At 42.3% G+C, this 14,379-nt stretch overlaps 1 protein-coding gene across 3 annotated transcripts in view; it reads left to right on the forward strand.

Annotated features, from left to right (window-relative positions):
- hap1 (huntingtin associated protein 1) overlaps positions 1-14,379 on the forward strand; it is a 28,998-nt gene that overhangs the window by 13,003 nt on the left and 1,616 nt on the right. The window contains exons 1-13 of one of the 3 annotated variants that reach the window (XM_080464101.1): positions 3,371-3,654; positions 7,183-7,259; positions 7,411-7,527; positions 7,626-7,720; positions 8,207-8,315; positions 8,491-8,569; positions 8,650-8,780; positions 8,860-8,934; positions 9,052-9,263; positions 10,218-10,436; positions 10,612-10,949; positions 12,046-12,234; positions 12,404-12,506. In XM_080464101.1, coding sequence (XP_080320227.1) covers positions 3,465-3,654; positions 7,183-7,259; positions 7,411-7,527; positions 7,626-7,720; positions 8,207-8,315; positions 8,491-8,569; positions 8,650-8,780; positions 8,860-8,934; positions 9,052-9,263; positions 10,218-10,436; positions 10,612-10,949; positions 12,046-12,234; positions 12,404-12,506 — 1,934 coding nt within the window. In that variant the 5' untranslated portion in view covers positions 3,371-3,464. Of the gene's footprint in view, positions 1-3,308; positions 3,655-7,182; positions 7,260-7,410; positions 7,528-7,625; positions 7,721-8,206; positions 8,316-8,490; positions 8,570-8,649; positions 8,781-8,859; positions 8,935-9,051; positions 9,264-10,217; positions 10,437-10,611; positions 10,950-12,045; positions 12,235-12,403; positions 12,507-14,379 lie in introns of those variants that run through there. The other 2 variants (XM_080464102.1, XM_080464103.1) reach the window with 2 other exon arrangements.

Consider the following 14,379-nt stretch of genomic DNA (forward strand, 5'->3'; position numbering starts at 1 on the left):
AAACATTTTTAACTAGTTATTCTGTTAAGCTTTAATAAAATATATAGCAAGAGTACTTCGTCATAATTAAGTTTCCATGTAAGAAGCTGGGATGCAGCTCATCTCGTTTAAATGATTACCCATAATGCACCAGATGATTGTATCATCATCTACAGTGTTCAGATCACTGCAGGAAAAGCATCCCTCACTGTGGGTTCAGTTTGTTTCACTTTTATTAACAATAAGTGTATTTATTCATAAAAGAAGGAAACACTGATTAGTCGACATTTTAAAAAAATTACATGAAGAAAACAGTGAAACTTGTTGAGCAATTATTACTTTATACATTGATTAAATACAGTAGGGACTGAAGATGAACTGTGTGTCTGTGAGGTCGAGTCTAATCTCTGTCACTCACCGGTGAAGTCCCACATTTGTGAGGCACAGATGTCAAATGTCACCAAGCCGATTAACCCGCCGTCCGTTGGCTTCCAGCAGTTTCCGCTGAGGTTTCGCAGACGGCCGTCTGACATCATGATGACATTGTTGGCCTCGTGAGTTACTGAAGCAATCCCAACACAGTTTATAATTAGGTCGTTCTCTAGACGCCTGCATCAAATTCGAGTGATCTTACTGGTTCAGTTACTGGCTTGTAAGAAAATAACATAATAATAATGTTAGTTATTGTCAGTAATTTCAAAGATTTAACTCGTGTTTTAAAAGCGAATTATATACTGTAGTGTTTTGTTTGTGATTGATTTGCACAACCTCAGAGTCGATTTACTTTCATTTTAAAGAGCTTTTATTCAGAGCAACATTTAAACAATAGCTGGGTCTTTTTGGTGTAACCACTCAGTCACCAATGTCTATCTCCTACAACTGAACCTTTGGACAGGAGTCATCTCCCGGGAGCTTTTTCAAGGCTACTGAATGTTACGAGGAGCTACTGATTGATTACAGCTTCAAATCATGTTCTTTGTTTTTACCACTGGTTGAAGAATCTGCCCTTCAGGATAATGTGAGCCTGAAGGCCCCACGTTAACTTCTTGTTTTGAGGCTTAGAGTCCAATAAAACATACAATTCAGGTTAATTGATGACTCCAAAATGTGCGTTTCTGTGTTTGCCCCGTAATGGACTGGCGACCTGCCGGGGAATCATCTGTGACCAGTCATACAACTCTCCAGTCCTGCAGAGCAGCAGCAGAGGAAATGGTTGGATGGATATGAAAATTAACAGATTAGATCAAGTTGTTCGTTCCTCCTGAACACCTTCATGCACATAACAAGAAAATGCCACTGGATTGTCAGATTGTGTCCTCGTATTGCTCGATAGGCTGTTCCGAACAGATGCCAAGCCTCTTGTTGTTATCAGGAGCATGAATGACTAAACCGATCCATGCAGATTGGGATACTCTGCAGGGAGTGGCTCTTCAGCTGCTGGCATATGGTGTTGTTTAACGTTGTCTCTCCTGTAACTCGCAGTTTCCCCCGTCTCGGTTGCTCCGATTGTGCAGGTGTCCTGTTGATTATTGAAACACTTTTCTCATCTTTCTTTACCATGTTATAGGCGTTTATTTACTCCCAAATAGGATTTACAAAATAATGCTCCTACTGTAGTTCTTTCTCTTAGGGGCACTACCAGGCTGTGTCTGAATTACTTTTAATAATTGTTTACATTTGGGATCTACAGAAAGTAGTGAAATTACCCTCCAAGATTTTACCTCACACATCTATTGAATAATCATATCACCAGTTTGAAGAGTCTAAAAATGCTTTAAGTGAGTTCAGTGAGTTCCGTTTAGGATTAAATTGACATTATTCAGACACAAACCGTATATCCAGACACATAAAAAAAAAAAAAGGAATATCAAAAAAGAATGCTCATAAGTAATACACAAAAAAACTAAATCATTGAAATTAATTGTGATAATTATAACCTCAACTTAAATAGTTGAACAATCTTTGAAGGAAAGATGACTTGAAATGTTTTCTGTATTTAAGGAATAACTTTAAAACACGATATGATAACTTCACAGTTGAATTCAGTTGTGGGAAAATTTACTTTTAAACTGGATTCTATTTTTCCAGGCACCGTTAAGTACGCCTGCCATTGTAAAAAAGTCCTGTTATGAATATGTTTGTGATGCTTAATAAATTAATGAAATGGTTGAATTTTTTTTACTGGCAGATTATGAGACGTTTTTTCACATATTTGTTGTTGTCGAAAGTCCTGCCACTCATCAAAGATCATTCTTGCAGCAATTTGCAGTCATGTGGTTGTAGTAATAACTTAATAACTCCCTCTGTCTGTCATTTCCCCGCAAAACTTGCTTTTAACCCAAAAGTTTATGTTCTGCAGGGGCAAAGCGATGCGTGCAGGAAACACAAACGGGGTTGTCCAAATGGTGAAAGTTGCTCTCGGTTGTCTTTCGCGTGCAGCATTTGACCTGCAAGGAGTCCGTTTGTGGGTGAAAAATTAATGAGGATGTAAATATTTGATTGTAGGAAACGGCTGCTTCTGGTGTAGCACCTGGAAAGGCACAGGACGGACCGATGGTGAAGTGAATCACGGTGGAATCTTTGACTTGTGTGGATGATTCAGTGGAACCTGTATTACAACCACAATAAAAGGGTTTCGCCGCTACATGTCAGTATTTCAGTCAGATGAACAAAAAAAATTTAACTTCATCATGAACATTTAATGAAAAGTCATTCATTGGGATTGTGTCATGTTTGGGATTATCTCTTTGTAATGCAGGAAATAACTGAATCCTCACAAAATCAGATTTGATTTTCTTTCACAAAAATGTCTGGGAATGCATTGTTGTGTGTAAATGATTCATGCCGATGCTTTACAGATTTGGGGTATTGGCTCGGTCAGACCCGGGTGGGCGTGGCTCAGTCTGCACCAGTTTCACGCTGCCTCTGTCTGATGTGACGTATGTGCGGGGAATGAAAGCAGCCATCCCCGTTAGCGGAGCCTACCATCTCTCATCTCACAGGGGTGGGCGGTCTTTGTGCAGCATCCTTTTCAGCAGCATCACCACTTTCATCCCGAACTGATTTTTGGGCTGCGGCTGCATTTTTCTCACCCTTTAGTCATTCCACAAGCCCATTGTGAATAATATCAAGCTTTTGTGGCTTGTGGTTTAAGTACTTCCCCTCCTTTACCCCTCCCCCTCTTCTTCCCTTCTTCTTACCCGGTAGTCCAACGTGGCCAGGTAAACGGAGGCAGGCATGACGACAGATGGCCCTTCCAGTCTGGGGGATTACATATTAACGCCAAGCAGCTCAGATTCCTCTGCACACACACACACACACACGCACACACACGCACACACACATAGGTGCATCCATTGCATGAGCTTGTGCACAGTTTTTTTTCACTGCACATAAGCCAGCAGCATCATGCCGGAGACGGAGCTGATGTGCCTGAGCACATCCGACATGCAGTAATACCCGGGAAAAAAACGGGATTTAACCTTATGGACGGAGAGACGGAGGGCAGTTTTTCTCCTGTCACCATGGAGGTGTGGAGCTCGTCGGCATCCGAGGAGGAGGAGGAAGACAGGAGTGTTTCCAGTTTTGTTGGAGAAATAGTGGATGAGAAGAAGAGATGCCTTAACAGCAATAACAATAACAACAACGACAGCCTTTGTAGGGAGGTGACACAAGGTGAGACAGGGCAGGCTGATAAAACCATCTGGTGGCTTTCATGCTCAGAAATGGGGAGAAACATTTGAAACAAAGTGAAGCTTTGTCGTTGTTTGCAGGTTCATTGTGAGTGTGTGTTTCCTCTGAGGTGTGGATGGTGTGTGTTTGGTGTCCTTTATGGGACATTGCAGCGGCAAGCTCCCGGTTATCTAAGCCCTTTAATACTTAAAGGGTTCACTGTGTACTGCGGGCTGCTGTGATGTCATTGAAGGTCCGTCACGTAAACCAACCAAATGTCTCTGAATCGCTTAATTTTCACATGAAACAACCCAGAGATGATTTCTGGAGTGTTTCCTCTTGTGAAGGTCAGAGGATTCACTCAGGCTGCAGTCGAGCTCTGTGCAGATGCTGCTACAGTACTGGAAAAAAATATATATTTAGAAATATAGTTAAATGCATTTTAGAGGAAGTTTTTGGCCCCTTGAGACCGAGCACTCAGTCGTTAATGCATTTACTGGTTGTGGTTTCAAGAAACAAAATCTGCACGTACGTCACCGGTGCTTCAGGCGTATTTTCAATCCAGCAACGGCCAGGCGTCTTTATTAGATATTGTTATAATGACTTCAGCCATGGTGACTTTTGGTGCATTTAAATAAATAATACATCCGTTTTATATTAAGTCATTGACAGACTTGTTTCTCCTGGATGTGTTTGTAGTGTGTACAGTTATTGTAATCATTAATTGAATTATTGTTTTTAAGGTTATATAGATGCATTTGCTGATTGTCTGCTTTACTATTGCTATTAATAGCTGCAGGGAGTCCTCTAGTTCTCCTCTGTGCAGGACGCTCTTTGACTAAATGGGCATGTGCCTGGCACCTGCGCCAATACTGCAACATGGGCTCTCTTCCAGCACTACGGGACGCCGCACAGATGTTTAGCTTTACATGTCTGAGTATCATGCAGATTCATAGATACGGTTTCTCAATAACGCTGCATCGTCTCTTACAGGGACAGAACTAACATCAAATTTACTTTTTTTGGGTGTTTTTTTTAAGTCCAATAAAATGGGTATTCATGTTCCTGTTACTAAATGTAAAAATCTATTGACACTTGAGGCTGCGTAGAAGAAATGTTGAGACGGATTTTTTGTAGATTTCGGCTCCTGCGACTCTGATCTGGTGAACATCTTCCGGACAATGGAGCTCAATTTCTGTTCGATTGTTCTTGGAGCTCATCCACACCTGTCTGAGCCCTACGGAACGTAACGGACGTCATAAGTATGCCTAAGTCAGCAGGGTTTATCCCTGGGACGGTATTAGACTAGCAGTTCATTGTGAATGACTGGATTTAGCTCAGCCCCAGACCCTTAGACCTCGAGCTGGCATGGCGGCGCTGCTCTCCTTCATCTCCTCTGTGCTGTGGCAGCCGGGTCGGGAGGAAATACATCAGGTGCTGGACTACAGCTGACGAGGCCTCTGATGGGTGTACAGTTTATGTACTTACGGGGATTCATTTGAGTGCACATAAGCCTCAAAAGATGCGATGAGACATCCATGTTGGCATGATATCTAAAGGACAGACTCACTACTGATGTACAAGCAACATTCCCAAAATCAAATCTAAATCTTGAACTACACTTTAATATTCCTGGAACAAACCAAAATCCAATACTGTGATGTATATTTGAAAGTTTATGACAGAATACTTATGATCTTTCTGTACTTTTGACTTCACTGACTATGTTGACTTGTTTGTTTAATGTTTTGTTTATGTACTCTTGCCATCAGTTTAGCCTTATCTTTTACCACAGGCACTACAATCCACTTTCAGCACAATAGGATTTAAAAGAGATCAACTATTATCTTATCAGCCATTGTCAATTTATAGTTTCGACTCCCATCAGCCACTTAGCAGTTTGTTGTTAGTTGCCCTGTGTAATGTTGTAGATTTTAACTGTGAGCGAATTAGCAACTATTCATTGGTTCATTCAAATAGATTCATGCTGATTTAAAAATCTAAGCAATATAAGCCTGATTACAAAAGCCTTGTTTTCAAGAATTGCCTCATTGAGACTGGTTTAGGTGAGGACGTACGAGTTAAATGATATCATGTTATGTTCAGTATCAATTCATTTCCAGTTTCAGTTTTGAGACAGGATTTCCTTCAGCAGCTCTTTAGGACAGCCATGCAACATTCATACTGTCATCAGAGGCTGAGTGTTGGAGAGCGTTTGAACTGTTGGAAGTTTTACATTTAAATGCAGCTTTCCTGAAGACGTCATTGGTCACGATAAGTCTCCATCATTCAACTTTTGAGAAAGTGGTTTTTCACACTGAACATCTATCACTTTTTCCTCTTTCACAAAATCAGCCAAAAAAACAAAACAAAACAGTTTATGTCACGTGGAAACTAATGCCACAGTTTTTTCCTCATTGCATTTGTTTCTTGTTTTTTCAAAGACGTAAAAAAAAAAAAGATCAAATAACAAAGAACCTCCGTCCAACAGTAAAATACCCCCAACTGCGACAGGCTTGCTTTATGTTATATAAGACGAGGCCAGAACATGGTTCACTAACAGTGCGGCACAAGGTTAGGCTATTTCAATTAGGTTGATTAGACACTGATGCAGCCATCCAATCACTGTGTTTCCAGGCCAAATTCAGAGACACCAATCTAATTACTTACTGTATTGCAACTTCCGAGTTAGCTGGGATTGGCTTCAGCGCCACCCTGAACAGGATATGATGGATATGCTGGATGGATTGTGACTTCTCATTTATCCAGTCCAGCTCAGCTTTTCTCTTATATCTTTTCATTCACTGCTTCATTCTCATACAGGCACATTTTGCAACAGATAACAATGTAGAATCTATGCATTTTATGCAAACATAATAACATCCTGTTGCACTAAAATGTATAAAGATATCAGTATCAGTAGCACGTCAAAAATGGAACCGACTGTACTGTCCTGAGTAATTGAACCTGCTAATCTCACCTCTACTTTAGCATAAACAAACCATTCTCCAGGATGTAAACAAAGTTGCAGGTCAATGGCTCGTTGCTGTTATCCCCTCGAGGCTATACGTGTCCCGCTGGTGTAAACTCTCTTGTCAGTTCATTCCTGGCCGTCTCTCCTGCGGAGCTATATTGGTATCCACGAGAACGAGGTCTTTACTGGTGTCTTATCTGGGCTAACAGGGATCAAGCTAAGAGGATTTCTATCTGGCTGACCACATGGAGATGTTGTGGAAACAAGAATATTGTTTTCCCCTTGAAATAAAAATGTTAAATATTAATTCTGTTACAGGGATTTGCTATGCGAGAGCAGATTTTTTATTATTATTGTTATTAAAGCTGGTTTCCTTATTCCTCATCGTACCCTTCACCTGTTCAGAAACTGCCTGATCGTATTGTTTAATTAATGTAAAAGTCCATCTCACACAGGTTTCTCTGGTACATATAAACAGTTTGTGTTGTCTCTCCTGGTCCACGGTGAAATCGGTGCCTTCCTCCATTCACCAAACCCTTCTCTTCCTCCTCCCCCAGTGCTGTGCTCAGACAGAGTGGGCCAGGTCACCAAGACGTATCATGACATCAAGGCCGTCACCCACCTGCTGGAGGAGGTAAGAGAGCAGATTCAAGAGGATTATACTGAAGCCACTTACTAACCACCACCGCTTGTCACACATTTCAAAATGTCTGCTGAAATCCACTTTTCCCCTCCAAAAAAACCTCATACAATATCGGCGTTTCTATTCGTTTATGTCTTTGCAGAAAGAGCGGGATCTGGAGTTAGCGGCTCGTATTGGTCAGTCCCTCCTTAAGCAGAACCAAGAACTAACAACACGCAATGAAATGCTGGATGAACATCTGGAAATCGCTAAGGAGGAGGTACATTTATATCCTGACTGAAATATCTGATCTGTGTTATTGATCCTAAACTGTTGCGCTCGAGTGATTTTCGTGTTTGTTTGTTTGTTTTTTTCTAGATTGCTCAACTTCGCCACGAGCTGTCGATGCGAGACGACCTCCTTCAGTTTTACGCGAGCACCGAGGAGATAGAGAATGCCCAGTCACAGTCACTGTGAGTACACACTCACTTTACCCCGACCTTGTATTTTCAAAATACAAAAACAACACAAATACAAATAACAAAAACCTTTTTGGAAACAAAGCCTATTTCATCAATTATGCTCCAATGCAATTTGTGCTTGAGTTAGACATTAAAAAAAGATCCGTTATTGTAGATAATATTTCAATATTTGCTGTAAAAGGTGCTGTGCTCTGAGCAGTGTTTGAGGAAACATTTGGCAGAACCTTACTGATCCTCTTTCTCGCTAACCTTTCAACCTCAGCTGTTATTATGACTGATCATTAAACCGTCTTTTACTGATTAACGTCATCGTGTCATGCTTTTGAAGAGTACTCCTTCTTACTTTGTAAAATAAGTTCATTTAGAGGTTGTTTGCACATTGCTCTACATTCTTTTATATTTACATGTTGAACTTCAGTATAGGCATTAGATTTTATGGCCACGCATATTTCTTAATGGTTTTCTTTCTTTATGTAGAATGAAAAGGAATGAATCCTGCAGTTCGCTCAGCAACTTCGTCCACTACGACTTCCTGCAGCACAAACTGAAGGGATTAGAGGAGGAGAACCGCAAACTGAGATTAGAGGTAAATCATTTCCCCGCTTGAAATGAAAACAGCTGATTTAGTTGCACGTGTGAAATCGAAGGTAGTAAAAGACCAATTAGGATCGTTTTTGTTGTGTTTATGTTTCGATGTGAAGAGAGCCATCGGAAGGTGTGATTTCTTTTACAAACCTTTGACTCTGGGGTGGTTTCTGCAGGCCAATGAACTCTCGACAGAGACGAGTAACTACGAGGAGCAGGAACAGGAGCTGATGATGGTGTGTGTAGAAGAACTCTGTAAGTGTCTTTGTCTCGCTCCAATAATCGAAAACAGTCTGAATGTCGCTCTGGTGCATCATGGGACTTTTGTGTTCCAGCGTCGGTCAACAAGCAGGTGGTGGAACTGTCAGAGGAGCTGGCGCGGAAAGTGGAGGATTCCCTCCGACAGCAGGAGGAGATCAGCTCCCTGCTCGCACAGATTGTTGACCTGCAGGCTCGCTGTAAAGGGGTGAGGACATGAACCCACACTTCAGTAACGGTCCACACAAAGACTTCAAACTCACCTTTATTCCTCTTTTTCCCCGCAGCTCACGCATGAAAACGAGGAGCTGAATCAAACCCTGAGTGCCTCCCGTGAGAGCCAGCAAAAGCTTCGGTCTGAGGCAAGAGGAAGCACTTCAATTAACACCTTATTTAAATTCAAATTAATAATGAGCTCGGTATTGTTTTTGCATAATTTGACTCTCCAGTCTCATCGGTTTGTCTCCCTCTGCCTGCAGCTCAAGGACTTGCAGGACAAGTACTCGGAGTGTGAGGACATGCTCCACGAGGCTCGAGAGGACATAAAAAACCTGAGAAACAAGAGCCTGCCCAACAGCACGGTGCAGCGCTACACTGCGCTGGCCTCTGTCCTCCCCATGGACTCGCTGGCTGCAGAGATAGAGGGAACTTTCCGAAAAGGCCTGGACACCCCGGCTCCCTCAGAGTACAAGTGAGTCTGTCTCCTCTTCTGCTCAGTATTACACCGCTACTTTCCCCTGATTTCAGTATGTATTATTTATACTGGTTTGTCATACTCATTTTAGCCTTGTGGCCACATACACCACAATAATGTATGATCTCCACCTGGTCCCACTCGTGAAGGATCATAGCTGTGGAATACACACAAAGTTTTCCTCACAACCTAAAATGTACTTTTTAAGAAATGCAGTGTGAAATCATGTTTTTCTGGTTTACGCTTTAAATGTGCTAATGATGGAGTTGCTGCATTTTTCTGTGTTTTTGTGAATTTATATCAAACTGTACAAAAAACTGAGAGGACTGCAGTAAACTCAGCATCCAGACAACACCAGGTTGATGTGCATTTTCAGGCCACACAGCTTCCCTGACCTGCCCACGTTTCTCTCTCTTTTAGACAATTTAATGTAAAATACAGCTCTTACTGACACTTAATATTAAGACACTGCGATAGGTTTACAGCTGGATTGATGGCGCCTTGTAAACAAAATATTTTGGCATCAAATCAGAAGCGTTCCATCAGGATTTCACAGCAAATAGGCAACAAGCTCAACAGGGTTTCAGGTTGAGATGAAGCAGACTTCAGGCTGTGTTGAATGAAGTCACAGTATAACTGCAGGAGAGATGCAAGATGCATGAAGCTAATGAAAATCGAAAATTCCTGTTCAAAGAAGGAAAATGTAACAGAAAACGTCGACTCTATGATATCTGCAAAGAGCCAGCAGCAGGGATGAGCAGGTGTATGGATGTAACTGAATGATAATCAGCCTTATAACATGAAGAGTTTGTGATTGTGTTTGACTCCCAACCACAGATATACAGCCTGTTTTGTGTTACAACTTTTTTTTATTAAGTGTACTAATAATATGTGACTGGATGAAAATCACGGTGTGAATAACACTTCCTGTCACCGTGTGTCTGCTGGCAGGAATCACCCCTGGCGTGTGTTTGAAACGGTGAAGGTGGTGAACAAAGCCGTACGGCTGCGGTCTCGCTGCCACTCGCCCGGCCTGCCGGGCTCCAGCCCCGTCTCTGCTCGGTCCAGCTGTAACAGCACACCCCGAACCAGCTACTATGGCTCCGATAACGCCAGCTTCACTCTGGAGGACAAGCCCAGCCCCAATCACACTCAGAAAGAGGACAGCGGGTGAGCGCGCACTGCTGAGAGTCTGACCGTGGGCGTTTGTCCAGTTTCTCTTGATTCCAAACAAACAAAAAAAACTTGAGAAGAAAGGTTGTAATGTGTGTTTGTGAAACTTTGAGTGTGTGGGTGTTAAAATGATATCCTGCTCCTCCTCCTCCTCCTCCTCCTCCTCCGGCAGTGTCAGTGGGCCGAAGCGTCTGGGCCAGCCGGGCACGCCGGGAGGCCAAGACCTGGAGGCGGCTTTGCGCAGCCTCTCAGCCCGCCAGCAGAACCACTCCTCAGAGCGCCCGTTCTTCGACGTGGAGCGGGAGCGGAAACTCCGTGCCTTGGCGGCAAACTGCGAGGACGGCGAAGGCTCCAGTGGTTTCCTCACGCCCAACGACAGCCTGACCTCCAGCCCAGCAGCCTCGACCGGCACCAACTACTCCAACGGGAGCTCGCGGCACTCCTGCGGCTCCTCGGGAGGATCCAGGTCGTATCTGCCCGACCGTCTGCAGATCGTCAAACCTCTGGAAGGTAAAAGCTTCAGGATTATTGCTGCCTTGTCTTCTTTTATGGAGTAAAACTTCCACATAGACTTTTAAAGGGCAACATTTTACCACTAGATTGTTGTTGAAGGATGTTTCTGGAGCCAAACACTGTGGTGTATATTATATTATGACAAAAACTACAGAGGTAATAACTAGTACTATATTCTGGTATTTTCTTGAGTTTACCATTATTTGTTTTGAAGGAAATATATGGAGATGCAAAAAGTAGCTACAGTTGCCAGACAAAGAGTTAAATATCAACATGATTCACTCAATTCAGCTTGGATTTATTCAGATTGTGCAAATAACAACACAGTCAAAACAGAAGAAGTCACCAGCTTCTAATAAAATCTAGAAAAACCCAACAATATTTGGAAAGTTTGATTGAATTTGAACTAAAAACCTAAACGGAAAGGACTCCAGCGATTACAAGAGAAAGAAAATCAATGAGGTAATGACTTTTCTTAGCTGCAAACTTAGTAGATTTGATATATTTGTTCAGTTATTTCTACACTCACAACACATCAATGAAAAGTGTTTTTGAAGCATGTTTAAAAATATATATGTGATTCAGATAAATAAGGGAAACCACTGATTTTATAAAAATGACAAATATTCAGAAATACTGTTTTTGACATTAATCATATAAAAGCTATGGTTATATAGAATCAAAACAAAGAAGAATTATCTGTTTACAGGTAAGAAATATAAAATATAGGGAGATTTAAAAATCTCAATTGTAGTGAAAAAAGTTTCTAATATATTTTTATTTATCAAGATGTTGACATTATCAGACGTTATTGTTTTTATCCCCACTAATTTACAGAACCATGTTTTACTGTTTCATATTCATTTATTATGTTATATGTTGATTTATTTGTGTTTGTGTTGATGCATATCACACCCCTTTAAGAAATAATTGATAAGTTTCCTGGAAAACAAACTGCTAATCACACCCAACAAATCATGAAGAGGATATGTCAAAGCTTCACAATACTTGTCCAACTTGTTGTAACTCAAGAGGGAGAACAGGAAGTGGTGGCTGTTGTTTGATCCTTCTGTGTTTGGTGTTCTGTGGTCAGGCTCCGTGACTCTTCATCAGTGGCAGCAGCTGGCCAAACCCAACCTGGGGGGCATCCTGCACCCGCGCCCGGGCGTCCTGACCAAGGACTTCAGAGAGCTGGAGGTGGACATCCAGCACGTGTACAGCCTGAACGACCTGGAGGAGGACGAGCCCGACCTCTCTCAGCTGTCTGGAGCTCACGGCATCGGTGAGTCAGACACCCGGGTTCAAGGCGTTTCGCCGTTTCCGCCCCGTCCAAGAAGTTAGCGCAGCTCGCGTTGTGATTGGCTCCTCTGTGGTCCCATTAGACGTGAGTGTGTTGTGTGTTTGTGCTTGCGCGTAGTTTAATGGGCATTTCTCCCTCCATGACCTCACAGTCTCTCCATCGGGTCCTAACCTCCCCCAGACCTCCCCCACACATACCATCACCACCTGCCAAGTCCTGCAACCCCCCCTCCTCATCTCCTCCTTCTCCACTAGGTAAGAACTGACTTCCTGTAGACGTCGTTCACTTGTGTGCGTGCGTGCGTGCGTGCGTGCGTGCGTGCGTGCGTGCGTGCGTGCGTGCGTGCGTGCGTGCGTGCGTGCGTGCGTGCGTGCGTGCGTTCACCCAATCAGCTGGGATCAGCTCCACTATTAATTTAGATAAAGGAAATAATTTCACCTTCTGTTTTTCTGAATTAACGAAACACTCCAACACACTTTAGCTTTTTGCTCTCTGAGGCAGAATAATATCATTACAGGACTCATAGCCGGATTATAAACAACGTACAGCCTGAGTGTGAACTCTTTAAAAGGCTGTGGTGTTTAGTTTTATAACAGGTCACACAGCCACTTCTCCATGAGTGGAAGAAGAGCCGCTGTATTTTATCCAAACTCACAAAGTGGAGCGACAGCAGCAGTGACAGTCTCCCAAACATCGCATGTTCTGTCCCGACAATCGCACATTAACTTTTTTCTTCAATTCAGAAAAACAGAACTTTTGTCTCTTGCGGTATGACTCTTTAATCTGCCATTTTATCTTTACAGCCCCGATCTCCTTTTTGTTACAGTTTGACAGCTTGAATAACCAGTTTTGTTTTTTTTATAGTGAAGGCTCCCTGATCTGTGTCCTGCAGCATCCCTCTCTTTCTTTCTCTGAACACTTTCTTTTTCACTTTCTCAGCGGCAAAAAGCGTCTCTCGAGGCTCTTTCTCCGATTTTAGAAGGAGCCATCGGGGCAAAGTAAGAGCATGGTGTTCTGGACGCATGATTTAATGCATGATTTAATGGGGGGGGGGGTTAACTTCACAAACCTCACAGCTGATCTGTTTGAAACAGTCTGCCAATGTAATATGAAGAAACCACTGGGTTAAATAAATGACATCTTTATTAACACATGAAAAAATATAAAAATATTTATGCACCAATTCCCCTTCCATCCATTCACTGTGATGCTTTTTCTAAGTTGGTCCATTACAGCAGTGATTGACAACCAGGCGGACCGAATCCCGGGCGTCTGAGATTGGCCAGAAATTCATTTGTCACAAAGCCAATATACACAAAGATGAGCTGGCAATGTCTGCGGCGGGAGAATGGCGGTTTGAAACTTCAGGCTGAAGCAACACCAGAGTGTGAATCCAAAGAGTTGATCCTCAGAGAAAAAGGAACTTGTAACAAAGAAATGATATTACAGATATTACATAATATAGTGTATTAAGTTTTGTTTTGTAATTGTTTAGGGCGTCGTCGACTTTTATGGTAAAAATTCAGGTCTCTCAACAAAACGTTTGGGAATCACGGCAGTACAGGTCAAACCTGGTTATTTATAGTCGCCAATTAGCCTCAAACGCCTGCTTGTGGACTGTGTGAGGAACCAGAATCCGAAGAAAACCTCCACCAACATGAAATTAGTCCACCAGCCTGATTTGAACCATTTGGTGGTGTTGTCGTCAAACATGAGGCCCACAAATTGTTCCCGCTATCCCGCCATTCACTTTTAAAATCTCAACGCTCAGAAAGTCTTTTTCATAAAGTTTGCCATTAGATTTTAGACACAAACAGTGAAATCATTGTCTTGACCTCCGTCCAGCTTCTTTCACCTCTTCTCTTAATAAATAATAAACTTCATGTTTATGAACTCAAAGAATCATTTGACTCATTCACAGCGTACTAACACATTAATGCTTTTTTCTAACACATTAATGCTGTTTGCTCGTTTCTTTGCTCTTTTGTTGATATTTCGATGTTTCTTCTTCTTTTAAAGATTTTCTGCTCGGATGTTTAGCGACTCCTCAGAACGACTCGTCTCACTAACCCCAACAGTTGATGGAATGCGACGTAGCGACACCCGGCGTCTTAATGTCTGTCTTCT

The sequence above is a fragment of the Lipophrys pholis genome (assembly GCF_963383615.2).
Source record: "Lipophrys pholis genome assembly, chromosome: 5".
NCBI classification, from domain to species: Eukaryota; Metazoa; Chordata; class Actinopteri; order Blenniiformes; family Blenniidae; genus Lipophrys; species Lipophrys pholis.